The following is a 17,620-nucleotide window of genomic DNA, read 5'->3' on the forward strand; positions in this document are numbered from 1 at the left end:
ACCCTTTTTTTTTATCATAAAAAAGCATAGATTAAAACTTAAATAGAGTTAGGGTACTACACCAAGCCAGTGGAATCAACTAACAAAAGAGAAGTTAGCTCAAAGAGAGCTTCATTGCATATTACAGTAAGATCATTTGAGGAAGACTGAAATTGAAAAATGCTTCCTTTTCGTGCCGTAGCATCGGCACAGCGGTTCGCCTCTCTAAAGACGTGCTTCAACGTCCACTGCCGGAAATGGCGTTTGAGAGTCTTGCAAAACACAACAAGGGTTTGTAACAAATAATTTTTTCCGTCCTTCAACGTCCTAAATTTTAATTTCTCCTCTTTCTTTGACTTGAGGTCAATATTTAGATGTCGTATAGATTATAAACTATTTTTTGTCCCGTGCGATACACGGGTAAGTTGTATTTAATTATTAAAATATATTTAATATATTCCTTATTATTATTATTATTATTTATATTACTAACTGTCTTATATAAGTTGGTAACACTTAAAATCTTGAAATGTCAAACGATATATACATACCTTCGATAAATAAGCGACACTATTATTTTTTCCAAACTATTGTACACCATGAAAGTATAGTCCAATAAGTCCACTTAGCATGAAAACAAAATTTATAAAGTATAAATTAAGGTCTAACTTAACCGTTATTAATGAAATTTAGGGATATCAGTATTATTGGCAATGCAAAAAGGTTGTTATTAGTGAACATATTTCACATTGGTTAAGTACAAGCTATCAAGAGAGTTTTTATATAACTTTTACTTTTTGTTCTCATTGAATAATTGGGTTATTGGCTTATCATTGTCTCAAAATTGTTTTTGTGTTTTTTACTCTTTTGCTCCTACCTATTTACCGTTTTCCCCTTCTGTTTTTAATATAAATAGAGGGTTGATTTCCTCATTTTACACACAGAACATAAAACACAACGTTATTTGAAAAACACTTTTCTCCTCTTCCTTTCTTTCTAATTTCCTTATAAACTTTGTCGGTTTCCCTCTAAATCACTTTAGAGAAAACTTCTATCTAGGACTTTGGTTTTAAGTGGGACCAATTGTAATCCCTCCAAACTTCCCTAAGAATTGATTCTATTGTGATTTCCTTGAGAAGAGCAACACCAATCAAGTTCCATCTTCCTTAATTGAGTGTACGAATATCAAAGTCCTATGTTAACTTTGGGAGACGACGTTCACTATACGATTACACCAATCATGGCAAATTTGTTTCCAAGACAATGGATATACCACAACGCAATAAATTTATGTGATTTCTTAATTTGTTATTTATTTTCCAGTCAATGTTAACATGTTTGTTTTGTCAGTAGCTTATTTTTCAACAAATATTGCTGAAAATTGTATATTATGCAATATTTACTATTGTAATTTTAAAAATAAAAATTATTATAAATTCATTGCAAATTTAAGAAAAATAATGTAATAAGTTGATTTCTTATTAAATATATTGCTTTAGAATATCTATATATATATTAGAAATTATCTCACGTGCACGAGTATAAAATCATTATAATTAAAATATCTAAATTTATTTTATAATAATGAAGTTAAAATTATATTTAAAGGGCTAATGCAATATTTTAGACTTGAAGTTGACAATTGAATAAAAAAGTTAGATGCTATGATGTGAAAATAATTATTAAATTTAGGAATTAATTTAGATTAAATAAAAGTTTAGGTTCCAATATTTGAATAATTGTTAATTTTAGGGACTAACTAATTTAAAAGCATAAGAGTTCCATGTTAACTTTTTAAGAAATTGTAATATTACCAAAGGAGGTTTTCACACTATTATTAAAATTTGAGACGTTGGGTCTTTGAATACTTAAAGTTAAATTTCATAATGTACAATTGTCATACGTGGATCTCAGTCCCACCATATGCTATTGTCATATGTAGGTTGTAGTTCGGTTAATCAATTTTAGTTTGAATTATTTTGATTTAATTTTACTTTATAAATGTCCTACCATATATTTATGATTGTGTTACGATTGTATTGTTTTGACTTCTAAAAGAAATTTATAATATTTTACCCTAAAAATTAGTAAAATTTAATTTTTTATTATAATATTTTGTGTTTTAGAATTTTTAGGATCAATTTATAATATTTTACCATTTTAATATCTTTTAATAACAAACATTTTGAGCTAAAACTCCTAGCAGTTCCTGTCTTCAACCCCATCCATCTTCAAGAAATCTACCCAATAATGTTTCATTTTGTATCCCTCATATATGTTTATTCTCCAAAAAGAAAAAAGCAATTACTTTTAACAGAAGAGATTTTATGAAACTGTGAATCCACGTTATTTTTATACCTTTCTAATAGAAGAATGATAAATCAGATTTTTTCTTCTGAAAAAATTAAAATTCAACTAAGAATGCTAAAAATCGGGAGGAGAAATTTGATTTGTATTCTTCTATTGGAAATGGATAAGTATAACGTGAAATTATAATTTCATAGACTCCTTTCTCTTACTTTTAAATAGAGATCCTTTGTCTTCAATCCAACAATTATGGTGATTTGTGATCTTAATGGATAATTATATGATGTTTGAGTTTGTTGAGCAAAATATTTTCTTTATCTTTAATAAAAAATACACTCATAAACAAATTTTAAAAAATTTCTTAATTAATCGATCGAGTCTTTACTTAATTGGTATTAGCATTGTTGCATGTATTAAAGCACATAGCTATGAGTAATTCTAGGTATTGTATAATAAAATTAATGTTAGAAACAATTATAAAATATTTAAGATGAATTTAAAATTTAAAATATTAATATTTAATTGAAAAATAGTTAATTAATAGAAAAGAAAAGAAATTAATTATTATTTAAAATTATTTATATAAATAAATTGTTAGTAAGTAGGTGTGAGTTGAATAGAAAGAAGGAATGTTACACAAATCTTAGCTTACCCTTAAGGGCGGAGCTAAATAAGTCTTAGAATGAAATTTTAATTTTTATAGTTTATATATTTATAATTTTTAAAATATTAAATTAAATTTTTATAATTTTAAGGGTTAAAATATAATTTTATTTTTATTAATTTAAAATTTTAAAAAATTTCAAAGGATAAATTTTCCATTTTAGGTACCACGGCACTGCCACCCCCTTACCATTTGTAAGAAAAAAACTGTATAATTACATAAAAGTTTATAACAACGTATTTAAATCCATTAATAATAATATCATTTAGTAGTAGTTACTAAGAGAGCAGTTAGTCCACGTTACGGATTTGGATGAAGGAAGAAGATGGCTTTAGCTAGCGTGCTACGGTTGTTTCCCTCCTCACCACCACACCTTTCCCCACTTCTCTGCAAATCCCCGCCCCCTTTTCCATTCAACAGCAGCCGTTTCTCCTCTTCCCCCTTTCCCATTCTAAACCAACGCTCCTCTTTCGTCACTGCTGCCGTACCCGACTCCGCTGACGAACAAACCGTCGTCTCCGATGATTCTGTTGTCTCCGAAGATGATTTCAACGATCCTAGGGTCATCGTTTCGGCTTGCTTGGTCGGTGTTTTTACGGGAATCGCCGTCGTTTTGTTCAACAACGGCGTGCATGAGATTCGCGACTTTTTCTGGGACGGGATTCCTTACAGAGGTGCTTCCTGGTTGCGAGAGGAGCCTCTCGACTCCGTTTGGGTACGTGTTATTTTTGTGCCTGCTTGCGGCGGTTTAATTGTCAGCGTCTTGAACTCTGCTAGGAACGCCGTTTCGGAAGCTAGTTATAACGCCAAAGCTGCGTTGGGTTCTGTTTTGAAAGCTTTAGCGGCTTGTATCACGCTCGGGACTGGTAATTCCTTGGGACCTGAAGGTCCAAGCGTTGAAATTGGATCCTCCATTGCTAAAGAAATCCATTCTCTTTTGGATAAAAATCCTCAAACCAAGCTCTCCCTTTTGGCTGCTGGCTCAGCTGCTGGAATCTCATCTGGTTCGTTTTTGAAATTTTATACAGTAATTCTTTTGGAATTGAATCTCTTTAATTAATTTACTTTGTTCTATATGTATCTTTAGGTTTCAATGCCGCCGTTGCTGGTTGTTTTTTCGCCGTTGAGTCGGTTTTGTGGCCATCATCGCCGGCGGATTCATCAGTGTCACTTACTAACACAACTTCGATGGTAATTCTCAGTGCAGTTATCGCTTCCGTGATCTCTGAAGTTGGTCTTGGTGCTGAACCTGCCTTTAAGGTTCCTGAGTATGATTTCCGGTCTCCTGGTGGTAAATTTCTTAAATTATCTTCATCATTTGAAACTTTTTTCTTTTTATGTTTCTCATGCTAATTGGTTCAGAACTTCTTTCTTATTTTCAGAACTTCCACTTTATTTATTGCTGGGTCTTCTTTGTGGCTTGGTTTCATTGGCGTTTTCTAAATTGACATCTTACTTACTGGGTGTTGTGGACAATCTTAACAAGGATGTTGGGATACCAAAGCCTGTGTTTCCTATAGTTGGGGGACTAACTGTTGGTGTAATAGCCTTGGCATATCCTGAAATTCTGTACTGGGGTTTCGATAATGTCGATCTTTTGTTAGAATCTCGGCCATTCGTGAAAGGTCTTTCGGGTGATCTCTTGTTTCAGCTGGTGGCAGTCAAGATTATTGCAACTTCTTTGTGCCGGGCCTTTGGGTTAGTAGGAGGGTATTATGCCCCTTCACTTTTTATTGGTGCAGCAACTGGGATGGCATATGGGAAATTCTTTAGTTTCGCAATTGCTCAGTCTGATCCAGCTATTCACCTTTCAATCTTGGAAGTGGCCTCACCACAAGCATATGGCCTGGTAATTTTCTGTGAATAGTGGTTAGATGAATTTTTGTTTGTGAAGGAAATTTAGAATAGAAAATATCTATTGCTGGATCTGGACTTTATGTTCACTAATCAACTACATTAGAGTAGAACAATAAACAATGATGTGGTTGACCATTACGCAGCGCCTTTTGCAGGTTGGCATGGCTGCAATGCTTGCAGGGGTCTGTCAGGTACCTCTCACTGCAGTTCTGCTTCTGTTTGAGTTAACTCAGGATTATCGGATAGTTTTGCCTTTATTAGGAGCTGTTGGGCTTTCTTCTTGGATTACATCTGGACAGATGAAAAGAAAGGATGTTAAAGGGACCAGAGCACTTGAAAATGGAAATAGATATACAATTCAACAGCCTGAAGCATCAGATAATACAACTAGTCTATCTTCTACCGAATCGCCACCTTATTTCAATAACCTTTGTGAAGTTGAAAGTTCACTCTGCATTGATGATTCCAGCATTAGAACCAAGGATTTAGAGAAGAGAATTTTTGTTAAAGAAGCCATGAGGACGAGATATGTGACAGTAATGACGAGTACTTTACTTACGGAAGCAGTGACTCTTATGCTTACGGAAAAGCAATCTTGTGCATTAATTGTTGATAATGACAACCTTTTATTGGGTTTATTGACACTAACAGATATTCATGAGTTCAGCAAATTTGCAAAAGACAAAAGTTTGGACTCCAAGGTATGGTGCACTCTTTAATTTATTTCAAGTTTTCAAGAATAGCGTGCTTTAACAACTTATAGTCTGGCATGTTACAATTCAAGGGACAAGGGGGGAAAAGGAAAACACAGATTTACTCAGTAAGGGTGGAGGAAGAAGTGATAAAAATTGAGCTATGTCCCCTCTCACGCAAATGCTAAAGTAGTTCCCTTTGCAACTCAAAATAGATTAGAATTAACTTCAACATAGGATTTTGTCTTGTGGTTGTTCTTTCTTCGGGGGTACAATGGTAAAGTTGGAAGATTGAAATTCATCTGGGCCAATTGGTATATGTAAAGCTTTCTGCTTCACTATATCTTGAAATCACCATCTTAGGTGTACATCAACCCAAAGATGTGTTAAAATCACACTGTTGTTTAATTCCAGTTCATTTCTATGATTCTTACACCGCCGACTTATTAATAATCCCTGCTCTAGGTGCTTTTGGTATCTGAAATATGTTCATCAGATGGTGCAAAATGTAAAGTGCCATGGACAGCTACACCTACTATGGATATTCTGTCTGCAGAAATGATCATGAATAAATATGATCTGAGTCATGTTCCAGTGATATCCGAGCGTGTCAAAGACTGCAGAGGGCAGCCAATTGGCCTTCTGGACAGAGAATGTATCAGCCTTACTTGCAGGTTTGAAACTAAATCTTTGGACTGCTTCTGTTGTGTCTATTTTAACTATTACATTGATTGTCCACTGACTCTTTAGTAGGCTAACCTTAGACATATTTGCAAATTAGCCTATATGATCTGCAAATGGCCGTGTTTTAGAGTGGCATATTCATTATATATCCATTTCTTTCCCAAGGCATAGTTTGACTTACGGCAATGATATTAGACATTTGTATCTTAAAGAAGTAGCAGTAGTAGAGCAAATTGCGGGTTTTAAATTTTATATTTAAATGGAAAATCCGAGGATATGCCTTTTATTGACTGATGGGTGGCGCACACCGTGGATGGGTTGCGGGGGAGGGTGTTTTTTTATTCTTTTAATTCTTTTTAATTTTTTTTATTGCAGAGCCTTGGCCACAAGAGAATCTCTTGATTTTGACACTGTAAAGGCAATTGTAGAATAAGGGTGAAGCCTGACCCCGTACATGATATAGGACGAGACAGTGATTGACATGGCAGATTTTTGTTGTACTTTGATTTCAATTATTTGTGATCCTTCCAATTTAGCCTTGGAAAACGGAATTGGCTGTGTGGCCAAAATCTTCTTTCTCAAATAGAGCCATCAGTTGGAGGGAAGCTAGAACACACACCAGATAACCACTGGGAGCTGGGATATGGTCTGACTTCCTATGCATGGCTGGACCAACTGGAAGGGCTCTGTTATACTTATTTTTCTTCAAGCTGGGAGATGAGTAGCCAACATAGCTGCCGTAGGATGTTCAGGACCATCAAACCGTTCACAGCCCCGAAGGTCTAAGATTTTGCAGGCTGGGGCTTCGAACAATTGGCGAAAGAGAATTGTTCAAATAGGATTCTTATATTGGGTATAATAGTCCTGTCCGAAATTGTTTTCTTATGTTAGCTATTCTCGTGATTTCTCTACCTTACTCTACACTCAGTAAAGGTAGCTACACCACAACAGGTATATACTTTGTCGTGCTTTTAATATTCTATCGAAGGACTTAGCAAATCATCATGGGGGAGAGATTCAAACACGATGTTCCATGTCTGTATAATCATACCGATTGAGAGAGCCTACTAAACACCCAATTTTGGGACAAGTATTTTACTGTCTCCAGCATCAGCAGTACCAATCACTGTAAATGCACAACACATTCTTTATTAAATTTTTAATTGTATGCTGACTTGTATTGACGGTTATTTCATGAATCACCATTGTTGTCGACAATGATTAAAACTTCTTGACTCGTTAAAACTTTGAAATCTTGATGCATGCTGAAGCGTTGAGAGATTGTCATGTAACTTCTTATGTACGTCAATGTTTGAATTCATGTAACATATATGAAGGGTATAATCTAGGTGTAAAACTCTTCATTTGCCATCAGAAACATTAAAACAAAACAGGTGGCTAAACCGCTTTAATCAGAGATTTTTAGCATACCCCATTTAACGTATTTGGCATTGGCATTTGCCCAAATCCTTCTTGTGTTTTTGGCAGTTAAATTATAAAACATGGAGTAGGTAAGTCAAATCAAACTTGTTAAATACCAGCAAAATGATGTTCAAAGCTCACGAGCATCGAGTGGCTTACCTTCTCCAATCCAACCTCAATTCTCAACTATCAAGGCATTGAGTGCAATGGTCCAAATATAAAAAGCAACCATTGCATGATATTTGATTATAGGGAAGTGGAAATGGAGTGGGTGAAAGGTGGCAAAGTTTGCGTTACGGGTGCTGCTGGTTTCTTGGCTTCTTGGCTGGTCAAGCGTCTTCTTTTGTCGGGTTATCATGTGATTGGCACGGTTAGGGATCCAGGTCTGTACGTTTCCATTACACCTTCAACTGTTTAATGCATTTGCCTCGCTTCATTTTCATTTGTCTGGTTATATCTGTGCACGGGGCAGCAAATGAGAAGAAATTAGCCCACCTCTGGAGGCTTGATGGAGCCAAGGAGAGACTGAAATTGGTGAGGGCCGATCTACTGGAAGAAGGAAGCTTTGACGATGCAATCATGGGGTGTCAAGGCGTTTTCCACACTGCTTCCCCCGTCATAAAACCTTCCTTTGACCCCAAGGCATATATTCTTCCATTTTTGACCTAGTAAATCAAGTACCAATATTCCTGAATTTTCAAAACAAAGATATTTTTCAATCCATGAAACAGAAAAGGACATAGGGAATACTTAACATTATGTCAGTGCCGCAAACTAGAACAGAGAGTAATTTTGAAAGCAGCAAATTTGCCTTCCAGGGCTCATGAACATCCAAGGAAGTCAGTTCTAGACTATATATATACATATTTGCAGATGTATACAGCTACATAAGAAGAAGATAATTTATTCTGTACTTTACGGGTTTGCTATTAATGTAAATGGTTTAATGGTGAGGAATTATTTTATTTCCTGGTTGTAATGTGATTTTCACTTTCAACATCAGACGGAAATCCTAGAACCGGCTGTGAAGGGCACATTGAATGTGCTAGGCTCATGTAAGAAGAACCCATCTCTCAGACGTGTAGTTCTCACATCGTCGTCTTCAACAGTGAGGGCTAGAGATGATTTTGACTACAAAATTCCCCTTGATGAGTCCTCTTGGAGCTCCCTTGAACTCTGCGAGACTTTGCGGGTAACCTCCTCAATTCTCATAATTTCTTTTGAATTAACTTAAATACAGATTTTCACGAGAATGATTCTTTATTTCCTACGCAATTAATCGACCAAAACATGTTCTGTTGTCTACGCTTGTACTAGTGTTTTCGTATCATACCAAGCTGACTGTTCCTTTCTGATACTGAAAATGGAAATTGGGTGCGTTTCAAAGGTTTGGTATGCATTGGCGAAAACCCAAGCTGAGAAGGCTGCATGGGAGTTTTGCAATGAGAATAAGATTGATCTGGTCACTGTCCTTCCCGCCTTCGTCATCGGTCCCAGTCTGCCACCCGATCTATGTTCCACTGCATCCGATGTCCTTGCCTTACTTAAAGGTATTGAAAACAAAACATTTCATCATAAAGGTTTCTTATAATAATCCACATTCATGATTGGTTCACCAAGGTATTCGTCCATGTGAACAAACAGGGGAAACCGAGCAATTTCAGTGGCATGGGAGGATGGGATACGTTCACATTGATGATGTTGCACTTTGCCATATCCTTGTCTACGAGCATGAAGGTGCAAGTGGGCGATACCTTTGCAGTTCAACGGTGATCGACAATGACGAGTTAGTATCGATCTTATCAGCTCGTTATCCATCACTCCCTGTTCCTAAGGGATTTGCGAAACTAGACAGACCGTACTATGAATTCAATACATCCAAGATAACAAGTTTAGGATTCAAGTTCAGGCCTATTGAAGAAATGTTCGATGATTGCATTGAATCACTGGTGGAGAAGGGCCTTCTCTCTCTTCACTCTGCCCATCAGAGACCACTTTCTTAGTCTAAATTTATCAGTTTTAATCAGCTTAAAGTTTGATGTTGGTACAAGTTTTACGAAACGAAATGTAAGGATTACACTTCCTCTTATTAATAAGCTTTTCATTTATGGGGAAGAATAAGAGAAGTCGATTTTATTTTATTTTGGGGGAACCAACACTTTTTCTTTTATAACCTTTTTAGATAATCACTCTCAAATAAAATTCTAAAATTTTAACCAACAATTAAAAAGAAAAAAAATCCTTTTCCAGCGAATTAATTGATATATTATTTACCTTACCTTTGTTTCTTCATTTGCAAGCAAGAGGGCTAAAGAAGTTCTCCAATTTCCAATATAAAGTTGATGGGCAATATATATATATATATAAAATTAAACTTTCATATTTCACTTCTTTTTCATGATATGTGTCTATTTCTATTAAAAATATTAAATAGGGATGAGATGACACAATTTTAATTCATATTAAATAAATATTTGACAAAAACTTAAAGCATACAAATCAAAACATTAGAACTTTTGTTGCTAAACAACAGTGTATCTATGATTTTGACTTGCACTTATTCTGGTTTATTTATAGTGACAACAAATATAAGTATTTTATGTAGTAAGAAACTAGATATTATTGAGTTCAAAATTTGTGTAATTTTTGCTTTTCTATTATAAAGAATTTCTGTTGAAGATGACAATCCATGTAGTTGATTGTTTTTTTGGTATTTGCATGTAACTGTCACAATTTGCACACATACATGCAGCACATGTGTATGCTGCTTGGCTTTTAGTTTCATTATTGGTTCTTTTGTTATGGTGTTTAGTTATAAATGAACTAAGTGGGTAGATTAAAGAAAAGGGTCATGCACATTGGATAGGGGTCACCTTTAGATAGCTTATTTAAAGCCTAGACTTGAGACAATTAATTTTTATTTGAAATTTTATAGGTTCTATGGTACAGTTTTTAAATAAATAGGAAATATAGTTTAACTTAGATTTTTAGTGAATTATGAGTACGTAAAATAACTTGATTCTATAATTACGTCTGTATTTAAATTTGGTGATCGGGTGGGATAAGAGTGTTACACATCTTGCGTAAAAGTTATATTTCACTTGTTACTAGGCAAATTAATGGGGTTAGGTGTGTTTGGTGAAAACAAGTGACTTATATTGTAATCTTTTGATGAATGAAGAATTGAGAGAGACGGAGCAAATAATACAGATTAGTTCAGGCTACCTTCTTTGGCTCATTTTCATTTTTGCTTTCTCCTTTCTTTGCTTAAGCATCAAAAGTATTGTAGTAATTTTGAATCGATTGTTTGTTGTTTAGTGAGATGTAATTTATTACTTAAGTAATCCAATAAGATAATTACATGTGAAAATAATAAAATAAATAAATCATACATAGAATTAAAAAATAACTCTTAATTTAAAGAAAATAAACTTAATTATTTAAAATAAGTTTCAAAATAAATGTATATGTTTGTTTACTTGAGAGGTTTTAAAAGATAATTAATAAATCATGTAATTAAGTTTTTAAAATACTGAATGTGTGCGTTCATTTTAAAACCTTTATTTAGATAATTACATTTATTTTCTTTAAATTGAAAGTTATTTTTTAACTTAATGAATTATTTGTTTTATTATTTTTCACATGTAATTATTTTATTGAGTTATCTAAGTAATAAATAATATCTCATTAAAAATATTCCACGTATGAAATTCCACATTATTCCATTAACTTTTTTAACGAGACTTTTATTAAATCAGTTAAAAAAAAGCAATTTGAAAAAATGAATAAAGATTGATGCCTAAAAAAGGCTAAAAAAAATACAGTTAAAGCTAATAAAATAAAATATGTAAATGTTAGTGATCAAATTTGTTATTAACCCTATTTCATAAAAAAAGAAAGAAAGTTAGCTTGTTATGAAGAGTAAAGTCCATTAATGAGTTGGGGTAGACGTGGATGAATGGGACTGAAATACAAGTGGGGGTGGGGTCATATGCATCAAGATACTACGTAAATGCATGGGTGCATTGGTGCACATCTAAAAAAGCTGCCACCCCCTCCCCCCCTTTCTCAAATTTGGTTGTAGAGGAAAGTGGAAATGGAAGGGGTAAAGGGCAAAGTTTGCGTGACAGGGGCTTCGGGATTTTTGGCTTCTTGGCTGGTAAAGCGGCTTCTATTGTGTGGTTATCATGTGATTGGAACAGTGAGAGATCCAGGTTAGTACCCTTCCACTCCATACTACTTAGTTAATTGGTTGAGTTTAATTTGTGTAGCTGCTATCTGTGCATGGAGCAGCAAATGAGAAGAAAGTAGCGCACCTGTGGAGGCTGGAAGGGGCCAATGAGAGACTCAAATTGGTGAGGGCTGATCTACTAGAAGAGGGCAGCTTTGACGATGCAATCATGGGCTGCCAGGGCGTCTTCCACACTGCTTCCCCTGTAATGAAATCTTCGTTTCATCCCAAGGCATGTTCTTCCGTTTAATTTTGGCCTAATTATTAACTACACTGCTCTACAAAGGGTGAAGCCTAAAAGAAATATTGTGAAGGGGTTGAAATATACTACAACTCATGACACTGAAAGCATATTCCCTTTAAATAATAATTTTTAAATTATATATATTTTTTGAAAAATAAAATGTAGTAACTGTTAATATTTTGTTTGTTAATAGATTTTGATTTGTGTATTTCTGTTTTTGTTAATATCATTTATTCAAAACTATCGTACTATTCAAATTAGGTTACGACATACTCATCATATGACATCTTGATTGAATTGATCAAGTCTATTTATATTGAGTTCAAATGTCATTATATATGGTAATATGATAATCCAAAAGCACAGCGAGGGATATATTCTTATGATTAAATTTTTTGTCCTGGTTGTTGTCCCTTGGGGCAACAGGAAGAAATCGTGGAACTGGCCGTGAAGGGCACAGTGAATGTGCTCATCTCTGAGGCGTGTGGTTCTCACATCGTCTTCCTCAGCTGTGAGGGTTAAACATGATATTCACTCCAATACACCCCTTGATGACTCATCTTGGAGCTCCCTTCAACTATGTCAGTCTTTGGAGGTACCATTCTTTCATTTGAATTTGCTCTTTTCTTATAACCACTTCACCACTGCTTTCATGCTTTAACTTCATTTCTCTTGTAACCAGATTTTGCACCTTAACATGGATTTTCATAACAATCTTTGTTTTTGATGCAATTGATCAACCACGTTCTGTGGATACATACATTATCTTTAAACTTACACTTTCTGCTAATGTTTCTCATCATACAACACATAAATAGCTGAGCTGACAGTTTCTTGTTGAACGTGGAAAGCTTTGGTATGCATTAGCAAAAGCCCAAGCTGAGAAGGCTGCATGGGAGTTTGTGAAAAATAAAATAGAATAAAATAAATAAAAATAAAGAACACATAAATTTTACGTGGAAACCCTTTCGGGAAAAAAACCACGGGCAGAGGAGAAGAAAATTCACTATGTCGAAAAATTTTTTACTCAAATACAAGAGGAATAGGCTATGTCTATTTATAGGCTTGCAAAGCCATATTCTAGTAGGATTGAAACACCTTATCCTAATCAATATAAAATAGATGGAGTTTAATAAGGTTTAAAACCTTATTCTAAAATAAAATAAAAGAAGTCTAGTTCTATATGGATTTTACTTTTATTTTATTTTCCATCGTATTTTATTTAAATAAGAATTTGGGTCACTTAATTCTAACAATCTCCACCTTGACACAAATTCTCAATGAACAAGTTCTTCATCGCGAACTTTCAATAAACAAGTTCTTCACCTCTTCCAAAAACCCCTTAAGGGTTTAACTTCAACAATGAACACCAACCAAGTCTAAGCAATGCTCAAACTTGGTTATAGGAAGTGACTTAGTCATCATATCTGCAGGATTTTCATGAGTGCTAATTTTGCTCACAACAATATCACCACGAGCAATAATATCATGAACAAAATGATACCGAATATCAATGTGTTTTGTTCTCTCATGAAACATTTGATCTTTTGTAAGAAAGATGGCACTGACCGTCACAAAATCTTGTCTTGATTTGAAGGTCTTCATTGAGTTCACTAAATAGTCCCTTCAACCAAATAGCTTCTTTACAAGCCTTAGTAATCGCCATGTACTCAGCTTCAGTGGTAGACAAAGCGACTGTAGTTTGCAAAGTGGCTTTCCAACTAATTGCACAACCTCCGATTGTAAAGACGTAACCTGTGAGAGATCTTCTTCTATCAAGGTCTCTGATTTTTACCCTTTAGGACTGCACAATAATTTGTTTGGAAGTTCATACAAGTTGTAATGCAAGGCCAAAGGGGTACTGTTGGTTCTTGAGGTGGCTCAAGTTCTGGTGCCAATGCATCATCTGCTTCCACATGGGTTCCTCATCCCAACCCTTCGCCGCAATACCCGCGGAGATTGTCAGAACTTGTTCGTCGATCATTGATGTCTTCCACTGGTGCTGAATCTGGAGGCCATGTCAATCATTCTCCACTTTCTTCAAGACTTCCTACTTCCCCGGAAGAAATCTTGCTTTCCTCCGGTGTACCTAATCGGGCCACCATCGTCAATACCCTAGGTCGGTCTCATGGTTGGAGAGACAAGATGTCGGCTTCCAAGGAATTCCCCATTCATTGCGGACCTTGGTCACTGAATCGAAGGAAGAAGCAGGCTTCTTGCATCTGAGATACGCAATGTCTTGGATCTCATGCGTAGGGGTGAGAACTTGCGTTTTGAGGATGTTATGATCCTTGATCAATCAGTATTTCTTGGGGTAGCTGATATTCATGACCGGCATAGGGATATGCGGCTCGATGTTGATAACATGTCGTATGAGGAGTTATTGGCTCTGGAAGAGCGAATTGGTAATGTAAGCACAGGGTTGAGTGAGGAAGCCATATTAAACCGTCTGAAACGACAAAAGTACTCTAGTACACCAGGAGCTCGATCGAGGCGTAACCGTGTTGTATTTGTCGGGAAGAATATAATGATGGAGAAAATCTTGGGACACGGAATGTGGCCACAACTTCCATGCCGATTGCATTAAACAATGGTTGTTGCAAAAAACTTGTGCCCCATTTGTAAAACAACTGGTCGACTAAATGAGAAGACGAAGAAAAGCGGCATCAAGCTTGCACTCATTAAAACTTGATGCCTTCAAATGTTTGCCATAAGCGACCTTTTAAGAGTGTTCACACCGAGGTAATCCATGGCAATTCTAATTCAATTGCTCGAGCCTTTTTACTTCCAATTATGTCAAAACAAAGCAAATCTTCTAGGTGGAGTGGATAACACAAATGCTTGAAGCCTTTGGGAACGAGAAAAGCTAATTTCTATGTTTTTTCATTCTATCATTGCACTTGCACTATTAGTTTTATGTATGGAATCTTCAGCCCATTGGCGACATAGATTATTGATTATCTTTAAAAAATTTTTTTATTTTTTGATCGATCTAAGAGAATCTGTAATTTACCAAATAACCCGAATAGCTTTCATGTCTCCATCTTTTGATCTCTCTCTTTTCCTAGTAAAGATTTTTTTCTCTCTTCCTTATTCTCTCATCTGTTAATGTCGAAGGCATCTTATCTATCCCTAGCAGGGCATCCTCTAGATCCATCTGTGCAAGAACTGCTTGCATCTTAATTTGCCACAACACAAATCTGGTGTTGCGATCCAACAGCGGAATTTCATACTTCAAAGACGCCATTACCGTGATCGAGATGAATAACCCGAAGCTCTGATACCAATTTGTGAAAAATAAAATAGAATAAAATAAATAAAAATAAAGAACACATAAATTTTACGTGGAAACCCTTTCGGAAAAAAACCACGCGAGGAGAAGAAAATTCACTATGTCGAAAAATTTTTACTCAAATACAAGAGGAATAGACTATGTCTATTTATAGGCTTGCAAAGCCATATTCTAGTAGGATTGAAACACCTTATCCTAATCAATATAAAATAGATGGAGTTTAATAAGGTTTAAAAACCTTATTCTAAAATAAAATAAAAGAAGTCTAGTTCTATATGGATTTTACTTTTATTTTATTTTCCATCGTATTTTATTTAAATAAGAATTTGGGTCACTTAATTCTAACAGAGTTCTGCACTGAGAACAAGATTGATCTGGTCACTGTCCTTCCCGCCTTTGTCGTAGGACCCAGTCTTCCACCTGATCTATGTTCCACTGCATCCGATGTCCTTGCCTTGCTCAAAGGTATTGATACAAAACATTTCGTCATAAAGTTTTCTTATAATAATCCGCATTCATGATCGGTTCACCAAGGTATTCGTCCATGAGAACAAACAGGGGAAACCGAACAATTTCAGTGGAATGGGAGGATGGGATACATTCACATTGATGATGTTGCACTTTGCCATATCCTTGTCTACAAGCATGAAGGTGCAAGTGGGCGGTACCTTTGCAGTTCAATGGTGATCGACCACGACGAGTTGGTATCCATCTTATCAGCTCGTTAAAACGGTTTGCGAAACTTGACAGACCATACTATGAATTCAATACATCCAAGATAACAAGTTTAGGATTCAAGTTCAGGCTTATTGAAGAAATGTTTGATGATTGCATTAAAGCACTGGTAGAGCAAGGTCATCTATTTCTCTGAGGTCGCTTTCTTAATCTGCCAAGGCTTTCCAGTCTGCAGTTTGATGTTGTTCCAAGAAACTAAATGCTAAGATAAGCCTTTATTAAAATAAACCATTTACTTTTGGGAGGAATGAGTCAAAATTCTGTTTTATTTTGAGCAAATGTGCACTTTCAAGTATTTTAATTATTTGAAAAACTTGTTGACCAAAAACTGTGAAATGATTTTTCCGCTAAATTAATGGGTAAGTTATGTAAAACGATTTTGCCATTCAATTAATATGATGCTAAATCTTTACTACTGCCCCAAAGCATATGGCAGGATTAGTAAGGTCCAAAGGCCAAAACAAGAAGAGGGACAAGACGAGCATGTGGGAGCGAGAGGAAGGGTATGACGTTCAAAAAATATAGGAAAAATATCGTGGTGGCGTGAGTCACAGCCAGTGAGCAGTGGGGGGCCAAAACGCCAAAAAAAATTAAATGGGATAGTGACCATTCAAATGGTGCGGTGGCAACACCTACACCCACAAACGCAAAACATGAGGAGAAATACTGATAAGCATAATGCATGTAAGTAATGCAGGTATAGTTTGTTTGACGGCAGAACATTGAATCCCCGCATATCTTATCTATAATTCCCCTGTTTCTGTTTCTACACCCAAGTCCCGCATTTCTTATCTACATTTAACTCCTATCTTTTCTATATAAGCAAAGCAAAGCTATAGTTTAGAAATGTCCATACTTTCTAATTTAAAATTTATTCTTTATATTTATATTTTAATTTTAAGTTATTAAAAAATCCTTTTGGATGGGCAGCGACAGCAATGAGATTAAATATTGTAATATACTGTAACATGAGACAAAAAAAAAAAATCTAAACGCACCGCATTGAAAATAAATATCCATTTAAAGGGCATGAATCGTTATACTCTTTTATCATTTAAATGATTAATGTGACAATTATTTCTATCTTTTATGTCTACTATATATAAAAGTATCAAACTCTGTAATTATAAATAATGAATGATATATATGCTCTTGATAATTTTTAAAATTAATTATTTAAACCATAATTATATTTTTTATATAATTTTTAATATTAATTATTTAAATAGTAATTAATTTTATTCTTATTAGATTAAAATATTTTAATCTTGTTGGTGGTGATTTATTAATATGAAATTCTTTTATTTAAATTTTATTTGTTTTCAAAGATTTTTTCATTTCTTTAAAAAATAAAGAGCAAGGTATTGAATTTTAAATTAACTATGAGTAAATAAAGAATCGCTTTCAATATATGCAATTAAAATTCTTCAATAAGACTACTAGGAGAGTCCATGTATTTTGCTTTTCATTAATAAAATTTCTATTTAGTTGGGAAAAAATAATTTAATGAGTT

General features: G+C 34.7%; 2 protein-coding genes and 1 pseudogene across 2 annotated transcripts; all 3 read left to right on the forward strand.

The window, feature by feature from the left end:
• The first annotated feature begins 3,143 nt into the window (after positions 1 to 3,143).
• LOC108476907 (chloride channel protein CLC-e) lies at positions 3,144 to 7,410 on the forward strand. The gene is made up of 6 exons (XM_017779275.2): positions 3,144 to 3,954; positions 4,038 to 4,241; positions 4,333 to 4,799; positions 4,963 to 5,508; positions 5,965 to 6,173; positions 6,559 to 7,410. The coding sequence occupies exons 1-6, from the start codon at positions 3,276 to 3,278 to the stop codon at positions 6,614 to 6,616; spliced, it is 2,163 nt and encodes a 720-aa protein (XP_017634764.1). The 5' UTR covers positions 3,144 to 3,275; the 3' UTR covers positions 6,617 to 7,410.
• Positions 7,411 to 7,693: 283 nt separating this feature from the next.
• Positions 7,694 to 9,734, forward strand: LOC108478868 (tetraketide alpha-pyrone reductase 1). The gene is made up of 5 exons (XM_017781325.2): positions 7,694 to 7,988; positions 8,078 to 8,247; positions 8,609 to 8,797; positions 8,993 to 9,155; positions 9,250 to 9,734. The coding sequence occupies exons 1-5, from the start codon at positions 7,841 to 7,843 to the stop codon at positions 9,606 to 9,608; spliced, it is 1,029 nt and encodes a 342-aa protein (XP_017636814.2). The 5' UTR covers positions 7,694 to 7,840; the 3' UTR covers positions 9,609 to 9,734.
• A 1,795-nt stretch (positions 9,735 to 11,529) lies between these two features.
• On the forward strand, positions 11,530 to 16,243 carry LOC108477743 (tetraketide alpha-pyrone reductase 1-like; annotated as a pseudogene).
• Positions 16,244 to 17,620: the final 1,377 nt, after the last annotated feature.

Source organism: Gossypium arboreum, chromosome 12 (genome assembly GCF_025698485.1).
Source record: "Gossypium arboreum isolate Shixiya-1 chromosome 12, ASM2569848v2, whole genome shotgun sequence".
NCBI lineage: Eukaryota > Viridiplantae > Streptophyta > Magnoliopsida > Malvales > Malvaceae > Gossypium > Gossypium arboreum.

What these genes read in the sequence shown, in the direction of transcription:
- LOC108476907 (XM_017779275.2), top strand. Translation starts at nt 3,276, where the DNA reads ATGGCTTTAGCTAGCGTGCTACGGTTGTTTCCCTCCTCACCACCACAC. An exon ending in TGATTTCCGGTCTCCTGGTG is followed by an intron (nt 4,242 to 4,332) that starts GTAAATTTCTTA and finishes TCTTATTTTCAG; the next exon opens with AACTTCCACTTTATTTATTG. An exon ending in ACAAAAGTTTGGACTCCAAG is followed by an intron (nt 5,509 to 5,964) that starts GTATGGTGCACT and finishes TCCCTGCTCTAG; the next exon opens with GTGCTTTTGGTATCTGAAAT.
- LOC108478868 (XM_017781325.2), top strand. Translation starts at nt 7,841, where the DNA reads ATGATATTTGATTATAGGGAAGTGGAAATGGAGTGGGTGAAAGGTGGC. An exon ending in AACTCTGCGAGACTTTGCGG is followed by an intron (nt 8,798 to 8,992) that starts GTAACCTCCTCA and finishes TGCGTTTCAAAG; the next exon opens with GTTTGGTATGCATTGGCGAA. An exon ending in TGTCCTTGCCTTACTTAAAG is followed by an intron (nt 9,156 to 9,249) that starts GTATTGAAAACA and finishes GTGAACAAACAG; the next exon opens with GGGAAACCGAGCAATTTCAG.